Source organism: Labeo rohita, chromosome 12 (assembly GCF_022985175.1).
Source record: "Labeo rohita strain BAU-BD-2019 chromosome 12, IGBB_LRoh.1.0, whole genome shotgun sequence".
NCBI classification, from domain to species: Eukaryota; Metazoa; Chordata; class Actinopteri; order Cypriniformes; family Cyprinidae; genus Labeo; species Labeo rohita.
The window spans coordinates 25,550,853-25,576,120 of record NC_066880.1 but is presented as its reverse complement, the minus strand read 5'-3'; the positions used below and the strand labels follow the sequence as shown (position 1 = coordinate 25,576,120).

The following is a 25,268-nucleotide window of genomic DNA, read 5'->3' as shown; positions in this document are numbered from 1 at the left end:
TGTGATTTTTGGATTCCTTCTGTTCATGTTTCAAGGTGCAAACTGTTCTGAGTGCTTCAATAAAATAACAAAATAAAATAAAAAATAAAATAAAATAAAATGAAATGAAATATAAAAAATAAAATAAAACTGTGATATGATTTTTGGATTTCTTCTGTTCATGTTTCAAGGTGCAAACTGTTCTGAGTGCTTCAATAAAATAAAACAAAACAAAAAGTAAAATAAAATAAAATAAAATAAAATAAAACTTATTATTGTACAATCGATCGATTCAAGAAAATAAATAGGGTAAATTTTGATTCATGTCAGCTTTACATATAGAGAATGGTGTACATATTCTTTATCTGGTTTTCAGCTCAGTGTACGGTGTGTGGTTTCATTGCGGATTAATCGTACATCTTAAACTCCTGCTTGTTTTTACATAATGGAAAAGGTCTAACAGCCAAATATATATTCTGTAACTGCCATTGTGACAAGAGTTAGTTTGGCTTGAGCAGTCAGGGGAAATGTTTCCTCTGTATATTCTACTCATTTTCATTCCAAATAAACCCTGCTACACGCAGACACTTTAAATAGGACTAGAAGGCAAAGAGTGTCAGAAATAGCAACACAAAGAACAAAACCTGAATTACTTTATCCAGAAACACAAATTCTGTCATCATTTACTCACCCTCACACTGTTTCAAACCTATAAGAATGTCTTTTGACTTTGAAACACAAAGTTCACGCTTCTCTTTTCCACACACTAAAAACAGGCAGTAGCCAGGGGCTGAACACTCCAAAAAAAGACATAAAATCAGCATGAAAATATCATGAAAATTCTGCATATGACTAGTGTACTACATTCTTCTACATTCCGTGTGATGCACCGACCAATAGATAATGTAAGTCTGAAAATGTGGGTTTGGAATGACTTGAGAGTGAGTAAATATCGTCAGGATTATTCATGTAGTCAATTAGAATTGAATCGATTCACATTCATGAAGGTGTAGTGGTATTGCTGTATGCAGCTAGTCTTGTTCTCTTTGATCCTGAAAAGAGCTACGGGGGTCAACACCCAGTCCATGTCCACCTCATGCTTCCCACTGTGAAACGGCCGATGGCATGTACAGTGTTCTTTACGGATCATCACCCTGTACCTGCATAAACTAACATTCTAGACCGTGACGTTCAGTTTCTACACTCATAACGCTTGGCTCAATTCCACATTTTCCCCTTTGGGATCTGAGTCATTCATAGCATGCAGTACATTTTCACACCCCTGTCATATATGACTTAAAATACTGGAAAGATTTTGAACATTAAAATAGTTCACAATGATGGGAATCATATCAGTTATTGCTATCATATTACAATTTAACTTTGCCATTCTTGCCATGTACCCAAACTTTTTAACCAATAAATGTTCATGATTTTTCCATGACTAATATTGATGCTTTATATATATCTCTGAGCTTCTATACATTCATTCATTCATTCATTTATTTATTCATTAGGGCCCTATGATTGTTTCCCCAAATTCCATTTTATTTTTTTCCAAATTCAGTTCATTCCATTTTTCTGGATTCCGTTTTTTTTTTTTTTTTTTTTTTTTCAATTGTGTAGACTCCATTTTAATGGTTAAATTAAGAAATATTGATCAAAAAGCATGTCTAATTAATTGAAATCACATGAAATCAATTTAACAGCAATGTATTACAAGTTTACATTTGTAATTAAAAAATTGTAATTAAAAATGAAATATTAAGCCCATATGAATTATATTGCCAAAAATATCCGTCAGAAAACGCAACCCTTCTCTCAGAAAATTGTTGCAGTTGCAAATGTTTTGGTACTTACATGTTTATATTTTTTGGTTAGCATTGGAACAACACAACAACTGTGAAAAAAAGTAAAATCTGATTCAATTCCACACAGAACCCCAAAAAATGCACTGGACAAAATTATTGGCACCCTTAACTTAATATTTGGTAGCACCCCCTTTGGAAAAAATAACTGAAATCAATCACTTCCTGTAACCATGAATGAGTTTCTTACACCTCTCTACTGGAATTTTGGACCACTCTTCTTTTGCAAACTGCTCCAGGTCATTCAGATTTGAAGGATGCCTTCTCCCAACTGCTGGTTTGAGATCTCTCCACAGGTGTTCTATGGGATTCAGATCTGGACTCATTGCTGGCACTCATTGCTCAGAACTCTCCAGTGCTTTGTTTGTAACCATTTCTAAGTGCTTTCTGAAGTGTGTTTCTGGTCATTGTCCTGCTGAAAGACCCATGACCTCTGTTGGAGACACAGCTTTCTGACACTGGCCACTGACGTTGTGCCCCAAAATTCTTTGGTAATCATCAGATTTCATGATACCGTTCACACAGTCAAGGCATCCAGTGCCAGAAGCAGCAAAGCAACCCCAAAACATCTTTTAACCTCCACCATGTTTGACTGTAGGGACTGTGTCCTTTTCTTTGAAGGCCTCATTTCTTTTTCTGTAAACAGTGCCATGATGTCCTTTACCAAAAAGCTCTACTTTTGTCTCATCTGTCCACAGTACATTCACCCAGAAGGATTGTGGTTTTGTCACATAAGTTTTGGCAAACTCCAGTCTTGCTTTTTTTATGCAGTAGTGTCCTCCTGGGTCTCCTACTGTAGTGTCCCTTTTTATTCAGACGGCAACGGATAGTGTGAGCTGACACTGTTGTACCCTGTGTCTGCAGATCAGCTTGAATTTGTTTGGAAGTTAATCAGGGTTCTTGATCCACCATTCGAACAATCCTTCGTTGTAATTTTTCATTAATGCTGCTATTCCGTCCCTGTCTAGGGAGGTTAGCTACAGTGCCATGGGCTGTAACCCTCTTGATGATATTGCGCACAGTGGACAAAGGAACATTAAGATCTCTGGAGATGGACTTGTATCCTGAGATTGTCCATGTTTTTCCACAAGTTTTTCTCTCAAATCCACAGACAACTCTTTACACTCCTGGTTGCAAGTGTGATTACTATATTGCCCACACCTGTTACTTGCCACAGGTGTGTCTAAATACAAATTACAGGAGCATCATGTCCTTGAAAAGCAATTATTTCTTACAATTTTGACAAGGTGCCAATAATTTAGTCCAGTCCATTTTTGAGTTCTGTGTGAAATTTTATCAAGTTTGACTTTTTCTCTGTTTTTTTGTGTTGTTGCAGTGCAAACAAAAACAATAAGCACGTGAATACCAAAACATCTGCAACGGGAATAATTTTCTGAGAGAAGTGTTGCATTTTCCGACAGAATTGCAAGTGTGACAATATTATATATATATATATATATATATATATATATATATATATAGAAATATATATATTTTTTTCCATGCATGCATTCATTTCATTCCATTCCATTTCATTTCTTTTCAGTTTATTTTATTTTATTTTTCTGGTAAATATTCCTTAAATTTAGTAGTAGTAGCAGTTCTATCATTACAAAAGCATAGGGTCATAATTCATTCACTCATTCATTCATTCAATTCATTCGATTTTATTGCATTTTATTATATTTTATTTTATTACTATTATTTTATTTTATTTGTATGTATGTATAATTTCCTGATGTTTGACATTTAATTTTATGATTTTTTTATTTATTTTTTTATTTAGGAATTTGTTCTAAATTTATGAGATTTTATTTCTTTTTAATAATTTCTTGATGTTTAACATCATTTTAAACATTTTTTTTTTTTTTTTTTTTTTTTTTAATTTCCTTATGTTTGACGTTAGTGATTTTCCAGGCATTCATTCATTCGTTCATTTATAACAGCAATCATTTTGTTGCTGATGTTGTCGTTATTACCTTGATTACCAAGTCGAAATGCTGGTACTGTTCCCTGCTGATGGGTTTCAGGAGCTGAAGCTCAGCTGTGGTCCGATTCAAGGAGAAATACTCTGCATATGACGCAGGTTTCCCTACAAGAACAGAAGGTTGAGGAGAAATGAAGGGATGCATAAGATAAACGACTTGGGCACCATGATTTTGAGACATACACAGTAGCATATTCATTTTCATAGCCATACTTCAAACAGAAAGGCAAAATAAACCTACTAATGCACTTCCTCTATAAATAGCGGCACACAATATCGAGTGCTTTGTTGATAGTTAAAAGCATGAGGCTGCTGTCATATTGAACCGCACGGCCGTGGCCTACAATATGTTCTGACATATCCCTGACTGGAGGTCTAACCATTCCGGCAGTGCACTTTAGTTCCCCGGCTCAGGTCGCAAGCAGCGTGGTTCCCTGAGCCCGCTGCTCCGCTTCCAGGTTTCATCTCAAAGCACAGTGGGTGGGCGCACCTTGCCCGCGGCATAAATGCATTTGACTCCCGCTGAATTTCCGACCCGCCGCTCTGCTCTGCCTCTCCTGGAATACCACTGTTTCCTGCACAGTGAGGCCTTGTATGCCAGTAGCGACTCAATATAGAGTACAGAGAGCCTGACGGAGACTTACCGATGAGAATGGAGTGCAGGATTCCCGGGCGGTCTGACGGAGGCTGGATGTTTCTGTCTTGATCCACAGCTTGAATGGGAGGAGTCACATTGACAGGGTTTACTCGGCTCTGGAAAAGAGACATGGAGAAGATTCTTGCATTATTTACACTGAGAGGGAAAAAAAAAAAACACTCTAAAAATGCTCACTTAGTATTCATGTTGGTTTTGAAAAACTTGAAAAAACAACAACTGTGTAAAAAGTCATGACTGATAAACATCAGGTAAAAAGTTCTGAAATATCTTTCTTAAACGTTGAATACATCTGAGTGTACACATTATTTAATTGAATTATTTCAAATGTATTTTCCTTTTTAAAATATTTTTCAAGGGTAAAAGTATTCTTTATTTATTTATTTATGTCCTCGCACATACAGTGGGTAAAATAAGTATTTAACACGTCACCATTTTTCTCAGTAAATATATTTCTAAAGGTGCTGTTGACTTGAAAATTTTCACCAGATGTCGGTAACAACCCAAGTAATCTATACATGCAAAGTAAACAAAAGTTTAGAAATTAAGTTATGTGTAAAAAATGGAATGACACAGGGAAAAAGTATTCAACACATGAAGAAAGCTAAAATCTATCAGTAATTAAAAAGCAATCCTGCCACTTGTCAGTGGAAATTAATATTAGCTGGTCCAGTCCCAACACCTACAGTACCAGGATGAAGAAGATAAAACAAGGGTGGACATTTCAGCAAGACAGGGATCCCAAACACAGCCAAGGAAACTCTCAATTGGTTTTAGAAAAAGAAAAGAAAGCTCCCAGAATGGCCCAGCCAATCACCTGACTTGAATCCAATAGAAAATAAAAACTAAAGATCAGAGTTCATAGAGGATGCCTCATGTGGAAGAATGGGCCAAAATCACACCTGAGCAATGCATGCAACTAGTTTCTCTATTTTGAAGCTGTCATTAACAACAAAGGCTTTTGTATAAAGTATTAAATACATTTCAGTAGTTCAATATTTTTTCCCTGTGTCATTCGATTTTATTACACATACATTAACTTAATTTCTTCATTTCACACATACATTTCTTTATTTCTGAAAAATGTGTTTTGTTTTATTTGTATGTATGGATTGCTTGGGTTGTTATAGACATCTGGTGAAAATTTCATGTCAACAGCACCTTTAGAAATATATTACCAGGAAAAATTATATATATATATATATATATATATATATATCAATAATTCAATACTTATTTCACCCGCTGTAGTGTGAATTGTATGGAAGCCCGCTACTGAACAGAAAATATAAAATAAAAAAAGGTCATTACAACTTTTTATCTCACAATTATGAACTCTTGATTGTGAGAAAAAAAAGTCAGAATTGCGAGATACAAACTCACAATTCTGACTTTTTTTTTTTTTTTTGCAGAATTACACCATACAAACCTGCAATTCTGACTTTTTTTTTTCAGAATTGTTCAACATAAACTCACAATTCTGGCTTTTTCCTCAGAACTGTGCCATACAAACTTGCATTTCTGACTTTTTTCTTAAAATTGTCCAATATAAGCTCGCAATTGCGAGTTAAGTCAGAATTGCAACTTTAAGTTTATATCTTGCAATTCAGACCTTATAACACACAATTGGGCATTATATATAAACTTGCAATACAGACAATTCAGAAGTGAGTTTATAATTCTAAGAACAAAAGTTCGAACTGCGAAAAAAAAGTCAGAATTGCAAGATACAAACTCGTGTTTTTGAGGAAAAAAGTCAGAATTGTGAGAAAAAGACAAAATTGCAAGTTCATATCTCACAATTCTGCCTTTTTTTTGCAATTGCGAGTTTACATCTTGCAATTCTGACTTTTTTCTCAGAATTGTGCAATATAAACTCGCAATTGCGAGTTATAAAGTTATAATTGAGACTATTTCTCAGAATTGCGAGTTTATATCTCGCAATTCAGACTTTATTACATGCAAATGGGAATTAAGTCAGAAATGTAGGATTAAAAAAAAAACACGGCAATTCAGAGAACATATCAGTCTTTTTTCCCTCTTAACAATGGACTTTATAACTCGCAATTGCGAGTTTATATTTCACAATTCTGAGAAAAAAGTCTGAATTGTGAGATACAAACTTGCATTTGTGAGAAAAAAGTCAAAATTGCGAGATTTCACATAAAAAAGTCTTTAGACTTTAGAATTCGCAACTGTGAGTTTATATCTGTTTAGTTTATACACAATTCTGTAAAAAAAAAAAGGACTGTGAGATAAAAAGGCACAATAGCCTTTTTTACATTTTTTATTCAGTAGTGGAAACGAGCTTTCATAGAAGTAGTAATTCAATGTCAACTGAGTAGCAAATAAAAAAAATCATAATGTTTTTCAAACTGCTTTATATTTTCTTATCAAGAATTTCATTCTCTTAATGTGTTTTTTAATAACTTGAACTATGATATAATTTCCTGTTATTTTTCCCTAAAATAATATCAATAAAATACTAAATAAAATATTACATTACATTATATTTTTTTATTGATCAATAAAGAAATAAAAATAAAAATAAAACCTAATAATACTAAAAGGATTATGCCAAGATTATGACTTCACGTTTTCTTTTCAAGAATCTTGTCCTTTTAAAGAGTTACCCATGCGTCATGTCTCCAGTAATAATAAGCAATAAAAGATAAAAGTATTTAGACACTTAACACACAAAGCATGTAGACTTTGTACACTTTGACTAATTTATGCTAGAAAACAAGATAAAAAGGAATGACACAAAATAAACAATAATGACACCGTATTAATCTGCCATGGCACAATAGCAATAAAGGCATTTTCGCACTGTCAGATTACGTCAATGCAATATGTGCAACGTACTTGCAAATTTAGAAGGAAGCAGATGGCGAGGGGAGATCCACGCCACATAAATTTATCAGGGAACAAAGCGACAACACAATGATCACATGTGAGAAGCTGCATCAACATTCCTGTCACTTGCTGCAAATGAGCTGCAGATGTTTGTCCGCAGAATTCAGGGCCACATTTCCCCTCTCTCATTTATGAGCTCCAGAGACCCGTCTTCCACATTTCCTGAGCCTGCGGGATAAGTAAATCTCCCCCTGCCTCTCTCTCTGTCTCCGCCATAATATCACCAGTCAGTAAATATGCTCATCTATAATTCAAGCCGCCTCTGGAAAATGACAGTGTTACAGTGAGTGGCGTGGGTGAACTCAGAGATGCACGGGTGAAAATGAAGCTGCCAGGAGAAAAAAAAAAGCTGCTCTGCAAGTCAGCAAAGCACAGGAGAAACTAATCCTTAACACAGCTGTTCCAAAACTCTCTGAAAGAACATTTGTCCATTTGGGTGGCAGGATCTTGAAATAAACACTGACAAGAAAAATACCTGACACAAGCTTAAAGTCGCGACAAAACGGAAGTAACTTTAGATCTTTTATTCTTTCTTCCGTGACATACATCCAAGTGTAATGGATTAACAGAAAACTAAAATATATAGGGGTGGGACTTAGTTCTGTGCGTCTTTTGTCGATTGGATGTTGAGATGTGGGCGTGGCCCTCAAAAGCTTGTGGGTGGAGATTAAGCAGACCAAATGATTGGAGAAGTTCTACATACATCATCAGAAAGAAGTCGGTCATTTTCACTGGAAGATTCAGTTACGGCATTCTGATTAATCATTACATACTATGGAAGCCAATGTCTATCGCCAACTCTACCGCTTCTCCCTCACGAAACAAGAAAGCCATTATGTTTAAAACTGTGACAATAATTGTTTAAGAGCAGTGGTGTAAAGTGTATCTGAAAACTGTACTTGAGCAAAAGATACCTTACCTTACAAAAATTGTCACCAATTCATATACGACTTGACTGATTTTAAGATTTTTGACTCTGATTTTAACACCCAAAAATGAAAATTATCCCTTGATTTACTCACCATCAAGCCGTCCTAGGTGTATACGACTATCTTCTTTAAGACGATTATATATTGGAGTTATACTAAAAATGTCCTCTTTCAAGCTTTATAATGGCAGTGAATGGCTGTTGAGATTTTGTAGCAAAGAAAAATAGCTACATTTAAAACTTTATAAACCGTAATCTCTAGCTTCATTTATTGTAGGGCTGGGCGATAATTCGATAACGATAATTATCGTGATATAATTTTCCTTGATAAAACGATATGAAGAGTTCAATAAATGTTCAACATTATTTTTATGTGGCAAAAGCGGAACGCAATAGCGAAACTCCTTTGAATCGCGCCACACGGACTGTTTATCCCCTCGGACCAAAATTCAAACTGTCGCGCTCAGCGAGCTCACTAGAGAAGATGCATTTACCCCGTCACATGAGCACTAAACAGCGCTGTGAGATCCAGTGTGAAACACTTGAATTCAGCAATGAACACAAATGACTCTGTGATTCAAACTAGTTTAAAGCTGTGTGCAACGAGACAGTCAGAAGGCTTTTCAATCTACACATCGCCATCATTTACCATGGATTTACTGTAGTAACACTCACTGCACCATGGTATTTTGGCAGCAATGTGGGATATTCACATTTAATTTTATTACAGGAGTAATGGTATATCATTATAGTATGTATGTAGTTGTGATTAAGCTATAGCATGTGTGCATTTATACTGAATGTTTTTAGACTACCGTTTTTCATACAAATAGGCTACTTATAAAACCACATAGTTATATTTTTACCATGGTATTGAGGTATCATTATGTGTGGTTTTAACTGTGTTTATCATGATTTAAAATGTATGCTTGCTACTATGGGAGACCAATACTTAATTAAAAAAATAAGAATAAATTTTACCATATAAAACTGAGGTTTCTACAATTTTTTACAGATGTTACTGATTGATAATGAACAAAAATGTACCTCTGCATCCTCAAGCTACTATCAAATGTGCATTTCTAAGAGACAAAAAAAGTGATATTATTATTATTATTATTATTATAATCATCATTATCATTATCATTATCAGACAACCCAAACCTGTTTCTTGATTTGAAACAACAGAACTCATTAGAACATGCAGAAATTATTTTTTCTATTTAGATATTTATTTTGTTAAGGAAAATTAATGGTCTGGTTTCTACAACTTTCACTTTGGAGCAAAAATCTGACTTTAAATAAAAGTGAATAAATAACAGAATAAAGAAATAAAGATTTGACATTTATCGTGATAATTATCAATATCGACTTATATGAAGCCCATATCGCCCAGCCCTAATTTACGGTAAGCCGCACTTTATTTTGCTTCAAAATCTCAGCAGCCATTTACTACCATTATAAAGCTTGAAAGAGCCAGGACTTATATATATATATATATATATATATATACAGTACACACACATATATTAGGCAAACTCAAACTCTGTTGATGTATGGTTTGTTAGTATCTGGTAACCAAAATCACTGTTAACCAAAACAGCTTTGTTATCAACAGTCTTCGAAATACAGTACCTTCTTTTATGTTCCACAAAAGAAAGGTTTGAAACGACACAAGTAAATGATGACAGAATTTAAATTTTTTGGTGAACTATCCCTTTGATGTTTTTACCTCCACTGGCTGTAAAAGTCTTTATGAGTCATTCACTCATTTGATTCGTTCAAACGGCTGATTCATTCAGGAATGAAGCAAATGGCTCTCTTTATGAATGGGCTTTTGAATCATTGGTTCACACCATTCGTTCAAAATGCGGATTGCTCAGAGATGCGCAACAAATCTGCTACGGGTTCAAAGGTAGGCCAAATGTGTTCTCTGCAAAATTGAGCAAAAACACATAATATTGTGTTTAAAATATAACACAATATCAACTTCTTATTTGCTGAACTGCTATATAAAATCACATTTAATCTTTTGATAGTTCGGGACAAAATCAGCACGGTAGCATGTGCAATTTGACACCAGTGTGATATCATGTTTATATGTGATATATATATATATATATACACATACAGGGGCAGTGTTTTTGCACCTTGAATACTTAGGCATTCACTATCTTGAATTCCAAGGCATAACTGCATTTGTGGAGTTGTTGCCTTTCATCATATTTGTCAACAGTCAACTATATGAAATATAAGATGATATACAGGTCTGGGGGCGGGGTCAGCACGTTAACTGCATTAAAATAGTTTAATTGCATCATTTTTCATAACTAATTAATTAAGCTAACACGTTAAACTGACAGCCCTAATATATATATAGAGTATTTTTACCAATAAATTTTTCTCCCTTGTTTCTGTTGTTGGCTTATAATCACAACAAGCAGTGTTCAGTGCATGAATAAATCACTCCTCTGCATCATTTTGTGTCAATGAATTGATCAAATGGGTCAGCAAAATGGTTTGAATATGCTGATTCAGACTGTTCACTCATGTCATTTGGAGTGGTTTCTCAGCCTGTAAAATAACAATAGGAGCGCTGGTAGCTAAAATCAACTGAAATCAATCCTGCCAGAGATGAAGGTCTTTATTGAGTTCAACACCTTCACATGCAGCTTATGAATGACTTCCAACTGAATAAAAAGTGTTAAAATGCCACACAAAACATAGTTACTAATTGTAATTGTATGGACTCGTACCATAGTATTCTTTGGCACACAATGGCTATAATATAGTGCATAAAACAATGGTTAAAACTTAAACAGATAATAAGATAGTAGATTAGGGTGGATAACTGGGTGGAAGCTTACAATAAAAGGTCTCTCCTTCTGCTTATGGGTTTTTTTCCACCACATTCGGAAAAATAAAGGTTCTGTGAAGAAATTTTAACATCCATGGAACCTTTCCATTCCACAAAAGATTCTTTATAGTGGCCAAAAGGTTCTTCAAGTTATTAAAATGTTCTTAAAACTAAGATAATGTTCTAAGAACATTTCACTGAAAGGTTCTTTGGAAAACCCAAAATGGTTCTTATGGTATTGCTTTAGGCACTGTTATTTTTAAAAGAAATGGTAAACATTTAGAAAAAGTGTAGTACATATGTTCTCAACAAGCCACAAACATTGCACACCTGGTAAGGGACAAGTTATGCTCCAAAGTACTAGGCATAGTCTTAAAAAACAACACTATTAATTTAAAAATGAAAAGAACATTGTGAAATACTATAAACAAACTCCAAATACACTGTAAATCACAAACACCGAATTCAAGGATAAAGATAAGATCTCAAAGTTCATTTCTCATTTCAACAGAACAGAACACACTGCCCAGTCTCAGCTATGCTGCATAAAAACAGTAACTGGACAAACAAACACATGTATTCCTCCTAGACTTAATAAGCAGCAGCAGAAAATCAGCATGCTTAAGATTTATTTCTCATGGTCGCCCTGTAATTCCCAGCCCCTGCAATTATAATGCCTCTGACAGCAGTAAATCACAAGCTCGTGGGTTCTTCGCTGGGTGTGATTACCCATAATACTCCCTCAGTCATCCATTATGCACACAAATGCGGCATATGTACAGTCCTCTGAGAAAAAAAAGGGAAAATGACTTATTTACAGTAATATATTTGATATTACTTACGCAAGTCATCGTAAGCCAAAGTAGCTCACAATTAATTTGAATTTGTCCTTGAAAAAAAGAAACTAGGCTGTAACGCAGTGACCTTTGTTTCATTTTCATTAGAGCAATGTTTGTTTACATGAACATGAATATCTATTTTTTGAAATGCATGAAATGATTACATCTAAAACACATAAAATAGACAAAATTGTGTACTGTAGAGTTTGGGACACACACACACACACACACACACACACACACACACACATACATATATATATATATATATATACGTAGTATAGTATAGTACAGTACACTGACTATACATATATAATATATAGTCATTTTGACGGACAGGGTCGTAAAAAAAAATGGTCATAATCTATTATTATTCATCATTTTAATTTTCATATTTTAATTATATTTTAATTATAATACATTTAATTTATTTTATTTTTGTTCACATTTTCATTTTTAATTATGAACCTAGAGGACGATATAGGCTTATGCATTTATTTTGAAACAAAACAGATTAACAGATCGTAAATCGATTCGTAAATCCTAATCGATCTTTTGGTCTATACTGTTTGTTTTTTCGGTTGATGAATGAACAGTACATAGTGCGCCTCCCATCCAGTAAATTGCAATAGGCTAAGCTTTGTTACTTTTGATATAAAACAAAGTTTCAGATTTCAAATTCTCTCCATTTCATTAGGAAATTCAAGCAATAAATTCCATTTTGGCGCTATTTAATGTGGCGTGATAGATCGTTGTAGCTTCTAGGTACTCGTCTGTGCGTAATCAAACGCATGGCAAAGAATTTGTGACAGTTTCATTTTTGTTCTGGATCCAGTGCTCTGCTGCCAGACTAGAGCGCATTTGCAACCAACTGGACAGGGGTGGGAATTGCAGTTACAACTTACAATAGATCACCCTCAGTGTAATCTGTCGAAGTGACGGACGGTCTTCAGATTTTTCAGTCACTGATAAAACAATTGTCAGTGACGGACAATTTTCAAAGTTCTTAGCAATGCATATTACTAATCTATATTCTAATAATGGATATTACTAATCTAGATTTAAATATCTACCATATATTTACAGTAGGACATTTACAAAATATCTTCATGGAACGTTCACTTAATATCCTATGATTTCCGCCACAAAAAATTATAAACGATAATTTTAATTAAAGGAACACTCCACTTTTATTGAAAATAGGCTTATTTTCCAGCTCCCCTAGTGTTAAACAGTTGAGTTTTACCGTTTTCAAATCCATTCAGCTGATCTCCAGGTCTGGCAGTAGCACTTTCTTGCAGCGCTTGAAAATAATCTCTCTGTGCAAGCAGGTGGTCATGTTGGTTATGTTGACGAAAGTTAGCCTATTTTCAGGCGCTGCGTAATATCATCGCACCAGCTGCACCCATGGTGCGGCAGCAAAGTTCCCTGATTATTACGCCTGAATGAGAGTATAGATCCTAGCCATATCAGCCTAGAAAATTGCAACGTTTAATTTTCTGTCTGTCTTAATACACGATGTAACTACAGAAGAGTCAAGTTTTAAATAGGAAAAATATCAAAACTCTTTGGTCATTTTTGAGAGAGATGCTAACAGTCTAATCAGATTCAATGATCTATGCTAAACTATGCTAAAAGTGCTACCGCCAGACCCGGAGATCAGCTGAATGGATTCGAAAACGGTAAAACTCAACTGTTTAACTCTAGGGGAGTTGGAAAATGAGCCGATTTTCAAAAAAGTGGAGTGTTCCTTTAAAACTGGTTTTGTGGTCCAGGGTCACTTTTAATTTTAGTTTATTTATTTATTTATCTATTTCACTTTTAATAATGAAGCAATTACTTATCAATTATTTAAGTACTTTTGCTGCCATTTTTCAACTTTTCAACTTTCATTCTATCATTTATATGTTCAAAAAGAGTTTTTTTCTCCCCTTCTGCACCCATACAGAATGGGAGTTTGGTCTCGCTCAGCAACTACACAATAGCTGTATTTTCAGCCATTTTTCCTAACCTGACAGAGGTTGACAGCCAGTAATATTACTGATTGACAGCAAAACAATAACCCACGACGTGAGCACTTATGTCACATGTATGTCACTGACACAACAGGCAGCTAATTGTACACTGTTGCTCTGTTAATACAGCGCTTACCAACCGAACACACTCTATAAACATTTAGTCATGGCCATTGAAATTGCAGGTAGTCACTTTGGTTATAGAATGCGGTTGTCACATGCTTTCATAACTGAACCTTATATGAGCAGAACCATATTTAGCTCTTCAAATAGCACTGACAAGTCTATCGTGCGGTTGTCTTAATGTATCCAAAGGCATCTTATATATGAATGCAAACACTTCTCCCTATGGAAGCTTGTGCAGCTGCTTACTGAAAAACAGCGTTACCACAAGCGGTGCTATAGTGGGTTTTGATTACATTTTTGTTGTCACATTAACTACTGTCTTGGAGAAACTGTTTGAGAATCTTATAAACATGCACTCTGTGTTGGGGGAAATGCATTACAAGTAATGTGAGTTTTGTAATCAGATTACCTTTTTTCAAGTAACTAGCAAAGTAATGCATTGCTTTTAATTTTAGAGTTACTTTTTCAAATAAGTAACACAAGTAACACTTTGTTTTCCCAATTATTCACTCACTGGGAGAAACTGGGAATCAGGTGCAGAGGCAGAGACACTTTTTTCAGGCTTATTAATTTTACTTTTGGCATGAAAGTTGCCACAAATATAACTTTGGGATTTTTGTTATAAAAAACAAACAAACAAACAAATAAGCAAGCTCAGCCCGTTTGGGCAAAAATAAATAAATAAATAAAATGATTACAATTCAAATAAGCTGTTTTCTGTTTTATTAGTCTTAAAATGTGATTTATTCCTGTTAGGCCTGTTAGGCATACCTGAATTTTCAGCATCATTACTCCAGTCTTCAGTGTCCTAGAAATCATTCTAATATGCTGATTTGATGCTCAGGAATATTTACTTTTATTACCAATGTTGTGTTGCTTATTTATGACCCTGCGTCGACTATGTTTCTGGCTTAAGTATCCAGGGGGGTGAGATGAGCTTGGTCCATATGGGATCTTTGAACTCGGCCTTTTATTACAGTAATTAATGAGGAACGTGACTCATTACTGGCATTTTATTAACCTCCCACCACAAGCTCCCAACAGTAGGCCGCTAAAGCAATATACTGGCCAAATAACCAAATTAGTGTATCAAAAACTGTTGTCACCCCTGTTTGCTGCCCTTTAGATAAGACTGGCCTGACTCCAGGACAGTTTTCCTCATGCACCATCTACTCCAAAATAACACATTCAGACCCCTGCTGGGATAAAAAGAACTTATTAAATGTGGTTAAAGACAGACTTAATAATCTGTCTGTTGACTGCAAAATAAAAATTGAACACAGTAACATTTTGTATTATTATTATTATTTAAAATTAAAAGTTATTTTGTTTTATTCTATTCCAGTAAATAATGATTCATTTTAAATTCATGAAAATTCAATTAAAGATCAAAACATTAGATGTCTAGATATTATGTCTAGCACTACCTTAAAACAACATAGAAGAGCTTAACTGCATAAAACTATACATTTTTAAAATAGAGTTTTTAATTACTAATAATTAGGCAATTTATATTTTGCTTTATCTTTATCTGAAATGCAAGACTTTATAACAAATTTAAAGGACATATCATGAAAATCAGACGTTTTCTGTGTTTAAGTGCTATAATTGGGTCCCCATGCATCTACCAACCACGTTTCCACCCCCTGCACCGCCATTCTGTTTTGAGAAGCAGCAGCGGTGTACCAATTCTAACGCCATGGCAAATGTTTTCAGCAAAGCTGCACAGACGAGCACAGAACACTATTTAGAGTCCAAGCCTCAGAGGAGACAAGAGAACAGTGGATTTATTGATTTATTTACTGTATATTACGCTGCTACCACACAGATCTAATATAAACATGCTGTTTCTTTCCCAGCTGTTTGCCTTCACAGACATAATCGACTGTTTTTGTAACTTGTGTGTTTTTAACATAAACTTGTGTGTATTTGACATTTTAAGCGCAATAAGACATGAAAGAGAACTTGGTTTAACACTCACATGTCGTGTGACAGCCACTTTCTGTTTGCTCAGAAAACCCTCTATCAGAAGTTTAAAGTGCGATAGACATGATAATCAAAACCAAACAGATGTTTTTTTGGCAGAATATCTGAGGTATGAGCTGTAAAGGCATAACTCTATTCTAAAAAAAGGGGGGCGGTGAGCAGCAGCTAATTTGCATTTAAAGGGACAAGCACACAAACTGTCACGTTAATTAATTAATTAATTAATTAATTAATTAATTAATTAATATAATTTATAAACAAAATATACATAGAAAATATAGAATACATATATATTGCATACAGTATGTATTCACATATATTATGCACATATCACAGATAGATGAATGGATGGATGGATGGATGGATGGATATTTTTACTTGAAAATAAAGAATTTTAGAACATAAATTCAGATTAAGAAAATTATGTTTTTAGCATTTAAAACCACAGATCCCTTTGTGATGGTGATAGAGTAATGGATGCCCTCAACACATGAAACGCACATGGCAAAAGCAGAAGATTGCCTAATCATCGCCATTACAGGATTTATGAAACAGCACCTAGATCACAACCACCGCTGCTTTTCTCACATCCCTTCAGCTGTGTGGTAAAATGGGGAAAAGCCATTACAGCAAACCTTGCTCGCGTATGCTCAATAATCATCCATATGTGGGAACAGGAGAGGACTCCAAATAGCAGCCGTAGCTCAGGCAAAATGGCCAGCAGACTCTGAAAAAAAGCTATTAATTTCTTCAGTCCTGGATCCCCCTATGTGGCATTTACACTCATTGGTTTCCCCAAAGGTATTTGACTTGGTACCTGCTATCCATTTCAGATGGCCTACACGGGGTAAAGATGGCAAACGCGAGGCGGTAGCCACTTGAGGCTAGCTTTGCTTGACCTTTCATGTTGTGTTAGGAGTGGAGAGGCTCTCAGAGACAGAATAAAACACCTGTCAGACATGATCAGTTGGTCTAGGTGAAAGCGTCTACGCTTCTCGCACTTTCCACACGCGATTCTGCCGTGCAAGAGAGCAACAGATGTGTCTCTCTTCTGCTGATTTGCTGAGAGAGATGTTGTCTCTTAAGGGGAAAAGCTTTTCCAGAGAAGAAAAAAAAGTATAGAGAGGATTGCAAGGATACTGTACATTTGAGGTTAGTGTTTGCATGCATGTACATACATTGCAGGAGAGCTGTATGGCTTCATAATTCACAATGTTTTGGTTTATGTGGAACTACTGTTAGGTGATATAAAGGCACACTGCAAAAAATGATTATTTTTTTAAGTCAGCATTCTAGTCTTGTTTTTCAGTAAAAATACCTACACATTAAAAAGCATTCAAAAACTGCTTATTAAATATTAAATATTAAAAATATTATTAATTTCTAAATATAATATATACAAAACATAAACATATACTTTGTATAGATATACAAGAATATAATCTTTATTAAATACCCTAGTGAAAAATAAATATACTAAAATATATTTAAAATACATTTATTTCATGCTAAGTATACTACAAATACATTTACATATTATGTATATGTACAATACCCTCCAATTGTACTTTTAGCATAAACTAATGTATTTAAAGTCTGCTAAATTGGAACAACTAATTTTTTACTTTAACTGTGCAGAAGTAGTGCTGAAGTCCAACTACAGATATACTTGCAAATATACCTTAGGTACACATTAAATATTTTGCATTTAAACACCGATAATATTTAAAGATCATACAATCCTCATTAATAGTGACTCGTCTTGCCTTTCTCTCGCTAACTCTGTGTATTCTGATTCAAGACAGTTAGGGTATGCCGAAAAACTCCAATCATATTTTCTCCTTCAACTTCAAAAATCATTTCAAAATCATCCTACATCACTGCAGAAGTTCCAACCCAGTCTTTGCAAAGTGAACATGCAAAGAAGATCAAACACCCTTAACAAAAAAGGTAAAACCGGGTTATAGGACGATTGTGAAGTTAAGGGAGAACAAGAGATGGGAGTTTTTTAGCGGCATCTAAACTGCCTTTTGGAAGTTCAAAATCGGGGCACCATATCAGTCCATTATATGGAGAAAAATGCAGAAATGTTTTCCTCAAAAAACATAATTTCTTTACGACCGAAGAAAGAATAACATGAACATCTTGGGTGACAAGGGGGTGAGTACATTATTTGTAAATTGTTGTTCTGGAAGTGGACTGCTCCTTTAAATCTATTACTTTCATTTATTATCATTATAAATAAATTATTAAATATCTTAAATTATTATTATTATTATTTTTTTTTTTGTCATATCACTCAGTCGTACATAAAGACTTACTTCACTTTTCTGCTAAATTTAGACTACGAAGGTGCCATGTTTTTAATCTAGCAAGGACATGGGTAAAATAATTAAGTACATGAAGTACTTCAATTGATCTGTAGCAGTGGGGCCGATATACTCCAGGAAGCACATTATGAGATAGCGCAGTAAGAAAAAGTGAGAGAGACACAGAGGAGTGCAAGACGTGTTAAAACCAAGAGGGTACAGACACATGGAAGTGAAAAAGAGGCGAGCTGTGGAGTGAACTGACCACCTGAGTAATGGCACAGAGAGCAGAGTGCAGCTCCTCTGACAGCTGATAAAGGCGGCTGAGCTTTGGAATACCAAATCATTGGCCACGCACAACACAGCTCCTCTAAAATGTGTCCTTGGATGCATCTGCTGGCCCCAAGTCAAACGGCTCCAAATGTTAAAGTAAACATGATTTAGAGCACCTCTTTGCTCACTCTGGCTGTCAGACAAGCATGGATAGGGCAAATGGGCTGAAAGAGCTAAAGCACTAATGTACTAACACTACCACAATGAACAAAAAGCTTTTAGCTTGCTTTTACTACGGTTAGGGAAAAGAAAATGTGATACAAAAGTTTTATGTTTTATGCAATTTTTTTTTTAGACAGAAGGTTCTGGAACTTTACAAGCCTAATTAACAAATTAAAAAAAGTGTGAACGATAAGGACTCATGCTATTGTCATAAAACTGAATGCTCCTGCTGTGAGAGATTTTTTTTTCCCGTTTAAAAAGTTTTCTTCAGTACGCTGTTAACAAGCTATCTGTTTTACATTTAAATTAGGAACATTTAATCAATGGATCACCTCTCGTGTTTGAAGTGTTAAACTAATTACCTGCGAATTATCTGCCTTGTAATGCTTTTAGCTTTCCGTGCTTTTAGCACTATTAACATACTTTGCAGACTGACAGCTTGACTGTATAAACATACTGGGGTTTATAACAAAGAAAAAAGTTATTATGCATATAGAGATTTGCTGGGTTTGTATCTTTGAAAGAAAAAATAAATAAATAAATCTGAATCTCTTTAACGCAGCTTCTTTAATGTATCCAATCAAAGTCTTATGCAACTAACAACATGCAAAACACATTTCTTTATATTACACAAGGCTTATGACTTACCAAGTCATATTTCTTGAACAACCAATTGGCGCTGCCATGATGACTTTGTAATTTAGTTTGTCTACCTTTTAAAGTCATATAAAAGTTATAACCATATAAAAGCTATAAAAACAAGATCAACCTAATTGTTTGAAATGTAATTTAAAAGTTAGATCAAGTTCAACACATGCTGTTGTTGTTTGCAACACAAATACACTCTTAAAATAAAGGTTCTCTATTGGCATCTATGGTTTCATGAAGAACCATGAAGCTTTTTAACATCAATGGAAACTTCTCATTCCACAAATGATTCTTTATAGTGGAAAAGCTTGCTTAGATTATAAAAATGGCTTATATAAGAACTGCTCTTTGGAGAACCTGAAATGGTTCTTATAAACCCCTTTTTGGAACATTTAGTTTGAAGAATGTATCTATTAAGGAAATACTTGTGTAGAAGAAGACGTTCCAAAAGCATCCCTATGCCAGAAGATTGTAAGAAGAAGGTTATAGATTGTAATTGTGGCTTTATCAGGTAAAATATCATCCAAAGAGAGTGTACATCTTTCCATTTCATAAACCATAAAGCAACATGACTGTAAAACTCACTGGCAACTACAAGCATCTGAATCTTAGGAAAAAGGTGGATAGAGAGAAATTGCAATACTGGTTATTTCCTCTTGCTCTACTTGCAACAAATTTCTGCACCACTCATCATCTCAACTGTGAAGCAAGGTGGAATGAGTATATTGGTATAGGAAAGTTTTTTTTTCTGGTAGAAGCTTTCTATCATCAAGGAACAAATGAATTCCAAAGTGTATCAGAAAAGTGTACAGCAGAATATTAAAGCACCTGTCTGTGATGTAAAACTTCAAAGCTGAGGCAAGCAACATGGCAATAACTCAATATAAAGAAGTACAGCGTCAACCGAGTGACTCAAACAGAGGAAATTTCCCGACATCAATCCTGCCAAATGCTGTTGCAGTACCAGGAGACCAGACGAGCAAAATGTAAAAAAAAATGTAACCACTGGCTGAGATTAATAACAAAAACTGAGGTACAAAAATGTCCTTTTGGGATATTGGTTAACGTTAACCACATTGTTTTAGCAAACCTACACTTTTCGTTAACTCACAATAAATAAAATAAAAGTCTGTCCTACCCATTTTATTGATGATAAACCCGTTTCACTCGTAAATACATCACATTACCAGAGTAAAATAGGCTTATGAATGCAGCATCATGCGTAAAAGAAACCAACAATGTGCAATATTCAAGTCAAACATCATTTGACTTTGTTGAGAGTTGAGAGTTGGCTGAAAATAAATCAAGTTTTCAATACATCAACCAAATCTGAAGCTAATAGAAATGCTGATTTAAGGTTGTATGCCCTATGGCCATAATTTCATGTTTTTAAAAAAGCATTTATCACATAAGCCGGGTGGCGATATCCTAGTGCTCAAGGCTCTGCGCTGGTGCTGCAAATATTGCAGGTGCAATCGTAGATAGGGGTGACCCGTGAACTGAGTTACTAAGAACCCCATCACCACTTTGCCCTTGAGCCAGATAAAGTTTAGCACAAAAATAAGACTTTTGTATTATTTACACTTTACACTTGCATTTTGTTGCCTACACGTTCACAAATTATCGCTTAATCATCTCATTTATCTATATTAAGTTTCACTTCACAAACTCATTTTTAGTGGTAATTAAAAAGTGATGCCAACATAACAGCAACTTGTTTGTATGGCTGTAAGCCAAAAAAGGGTTCTTATTCAGAACAGTGTCCATTTTTTAAAACTACTGGAACTGAAATGGGATTAATGGCACTTAATGACTAATTTTAACGCCAAGACCCATATTCACCAATTCACCAAAATGAGCATTTATTTTTAATGAATTGTATAAAAGAACCTGTCTGAACAAGTTTAATGACTCACACTCAGTAGAGCAGTTCTTGGTTTACTGACTAAACTGCAACAAATGAGTCAAAAGAATCTCAAACTGATCAATAAATTAGTTTAAGGTATCACTTCTTCACCAAATAGGTTCTTGGCATATTGAACCACAAGTCATATTGACCATTATATCTATCTCAAAATGAATCAAAATGTATCAACTATCTCAGGTGACTAAATAAGTGATAGAAAATACCAAATTGAAAACAATCCCTATTGTTAGAAGCATGTACAATGCAAAGCCATTTGGTCTGTCAAGTAATAGAGATGTTCCTCAAGATCGGAAATACAAAATCAGTGAAACTACAAACCAGTTAGTTAAATTCTCAGGCTGGAGATTCAATGAGGAGACTTAACGTAACTTTCAACACAGCTGGAAAAGCAAAGGATAAGGAACCACTCACCGGATCTGTGAGCTCCAGGATGCTGGCGCGGTACGTAAGAGGTTTGCAGTCACGGGTGTTGTCTACCAGGCTGCAAGGCAGAAACATTGGGCCCAGGTCATCCCCGTCCAACACATCCACCGTGAGCGTGGTAGTGGCGGTGAGCCGGTCCTTTGGGTTTGGAGCTCGGTCCTGAAGCGAAACACAAACTTAGGACTTAGGGTTGTAGTCCAACTCCAAGATTCCAAACTTACTCGCCGGCCAAAAAGACTCTCCAGTCAAAGTCAAAATAAGACACTTACTTTTCCAACCCCTCTCATTTCGAGTCCTACATTGCTGTGGTTGAATATCTGTCTAGGCTGTCTAGGTCTAAAAAATTCTACACACAAACAAGACCAAGACACTGATTAAAGGTGTGGTCACATTAGCTGAAGTTTGGTGAAATTTCCAAGCAAATAAGGTCCACAGCACAGCTCACACATAAGTCAATTTCAAATAGGGCTGCACGATACATCGAAATGAAACTGCAATTGCAATTAACCAAAAGCTGCGATTGTCATTTCAGTGAAGCACGGTTCTGTGATCAGCAGTAAATCTTCATCCGAAGGCCAGATGGCGCTCTCGCACAGAAACTCCAAAAATGCCAAAGAAGACACCCAGGAAATCACAATCACTGCAGCTGAATAAAGAGAAGATTTAACTGTTTTCATTGATTCAGTGACTAATAAACACACGACCACGACAATGTATGGTTTATTATAATGTTCTTATTATAATGTTCCTTATAATACAGTATATAATAATGCTATGCCTTTATCACTGCTTAGAATACTACGAATACTATGTGTGCCTTATTCTGTGTAAAAAGCCACATCATCTCACAGAAGGATTTATTCATGCAGCCCCGTTTCAAACCTTTTTTTTGGTCAAGCGGTGACCAACTTGTATTCATTCCAAAATATGTGTGGGAAATCTTTAGCCCTCACACAAAAAGTAAATGTGGCCGCACCTCAAGACTGCTATTATACTTCAAAATGACAAGTATCATAAAAATAGTCTGTGCAACTCTTTTCAGCTTTATTCCAAGTTTTCTAAAGCCTTTACCTGAGTTCATCTAAAAATGAATCTTCTGATATGAATTACTCAGTCTCATTTCGTTCAAAACTCGTAAGACCTTTGTTCATCTTAATCAAGCTATTTTTGATGAAATCCGAGAGCTTTCTGACCCTGCATAGACAGCAATGTCTCAATTTCAAGGTAGTAAGGACACTGTTAAAATAGTCCATGTGATATCAGTGGTTCAACCACACGTTGAAGACTGACACAGAGAAGAAGAAATTGTTGAATAAAGTAATTATTTTTGTTTTCTTTGTGCACAAAAAGTATTTTTGTAGCTTCATAAAATTACGCTTGAACCACTGATGTCACATGGACTATTTTAATAATGTCCTTACTTGAGCTGTAATCGGGCCTTAAAATTTAGGCCCGACAGTGCCCGAGCCCGACAGAATTGATGGTGCGTCCAGCAGCACTGAACACCCTTTCACTGCTGCTGCTACTGGCCGGGATGCATAGTACTGATCTGGCTAATTTTGCAAGTTTTGGCAAGCCTCCGTTTCACCTCCACAACATCCATTTTCGCATCTTTCTCGCGCTAATTGAAACGCATCATATGACCGCTCATTTACCGCGCAAGCTGGAGCGCCAGCCCGTGCCCGGCCCGAGTCTGTGTAAAATCATATAAATTAAGCCCGAACCCGATGGAACCCGGGTTCAGGCAAAGATCTTCAGCTCTAGTCCTTACTACCCTTCTGGGCCTTGAACGTGGTAGTTGCGTTACTGTCTATGCAGGGTCAGAAAGCTCTAGGATTTTTTTTTGGGTGAACTATCCCTTTACGTCCTACCAATAACATTTAACCTCAATTAAAGGCAAACACATGCCATGACATGTCAAAAGGCATAATGTCTGAATTTAACATAATACTAAATAAGACTTCCAGTCATTTCATTCATTGGAGATTTCCATGAACAGCTTCAATTTCAGTCTGTTCCTCACACGAACTTCTCCTAAAGGTTGTATAAAGTACTTTTTGGTGCTTTGAGGACACAGTAAATCACAATCCACTTTTGTTTTTGGACAAAGAAGCTCAGACACTGTCTAACATCTCAGTTTGTGTTCCACAGTAGAAAGAACAAGACATACAGGGTTGGAACGACATTTGGTTGAGTAAATCTTCATTCTTTTATCTACTGTATCTCTCCTACTGTTTCTCCTCCTCCCACACAGACTTACATTGGCCTGAATGATGACCAGGTAGCGTGTGATCTCTTCATAATTCAGCCTCTCTCTCAGAACCACTGATCCAGACAGGGTGAGAGGGATGTCGAAAGTCCTGTTTGTGGTCTGTGGAGAAGAAAAGGGCAGGTCAAAAGGCCTTCTTAAAAAACACACACACACATACACATACAGGCTCACACACTCCCAGCCTCATGAGATATTCATCATCTATCTGCTTCAGTAAGAAGAGAATGCTGATGGGACAAAACAGCTTGACTTTCAAAACCTCCTCACCCTTTTTAGCAGTACAGGTGAAGACTTACTTTAAAAGGGACATGGAGACAGGATGCTCATTGTGCTTTTGAAATCAAAAGCGTTTGATGTGTAAATGGTGAACATACAGTAGTAGTCTTGTATAGGCAGACGTTTCAATATCAAGTCTGGTACACACTGCAGGTTATTATGGCAAAGAATGGCTTACTTAAACTCAAGACTAAGTGAACCAAAGTGTGCGACTTTGTTGTATAATGTTACTGAAACATGGTTTGAAGTGTTTAGCTCCTCTCACTCCACTTATGGTAATAATTCTGCGCTCATTAAGAAGCAGTAAGAGAATGTCACCAATTTGCATGTGTAATACCACCATATTCATTTAAATGATTTGCTGAAGTAATTTTATTTGCATTTCATGACATGCATATTGTCTGCTATATTTTATTTCGTGCATTTACTGCTATTTTGTCTGAATATTTTCATGTTGCTGAACTGTGTTAAATGATGCTTGCCAATAATCAATCATGCACAACAACGTATTCACCAAGGTTTAGGTTTTGTAAGGTCGTGAAGTAAATTAATTGAAAAGCAAATGTCAGAAACTGACAGTTCTCAAACTTAAACCAAATTAAAAATCTGTAAAGAAAAACAAAATATTACAAATAAGTGATATTATTTGATATTTGATATTATTTGGAAAATATGTGCGTTCCTATAAACTGACATTGTAACCCACCATTGTAGTACTGCTAGATGTATAAATCTGAAGAGAAACATAAAACTAAGGCTATC

The 25,268-nt window shown here is 35.4% G+C and overlaps 1 protein-coding gene across 2 annotated transcripts in view; it reads right to left on the bottom strand.

The window, feature by feature from the left end:
• Positions 1–25,268, bottom strand: part of pcdh15b (protocadherin-related 15b) — a 245,671-nt gene that overhangs the window by 154,506 nt on the left and 65,897 nt on the right. For both annotated transcript variants that reach the window (XM_051124508.1, XM_051124507.1), the window contains exons 8-11: positions 24,219–24,329; positions 21,947–22,117; positions 4,479–4,587; positions 3,827–3,939 (exon numbers count right to left, since the gene is read on the bottom strand). In XM_051124508.1, coding sequence (XP_050980465.1) covers positions 3,827–3,939; positions 4,479–4,587; positions 21,947–22,117; positions 24,219–24,329 — 504 coding nt within the window. The remainder of the gene's footprint in view (positions 1–3,826; positions 3,940–4,478; positions 4,588–21,946; positions 22,118–24,218; positions 24,330–25,268) is intronic.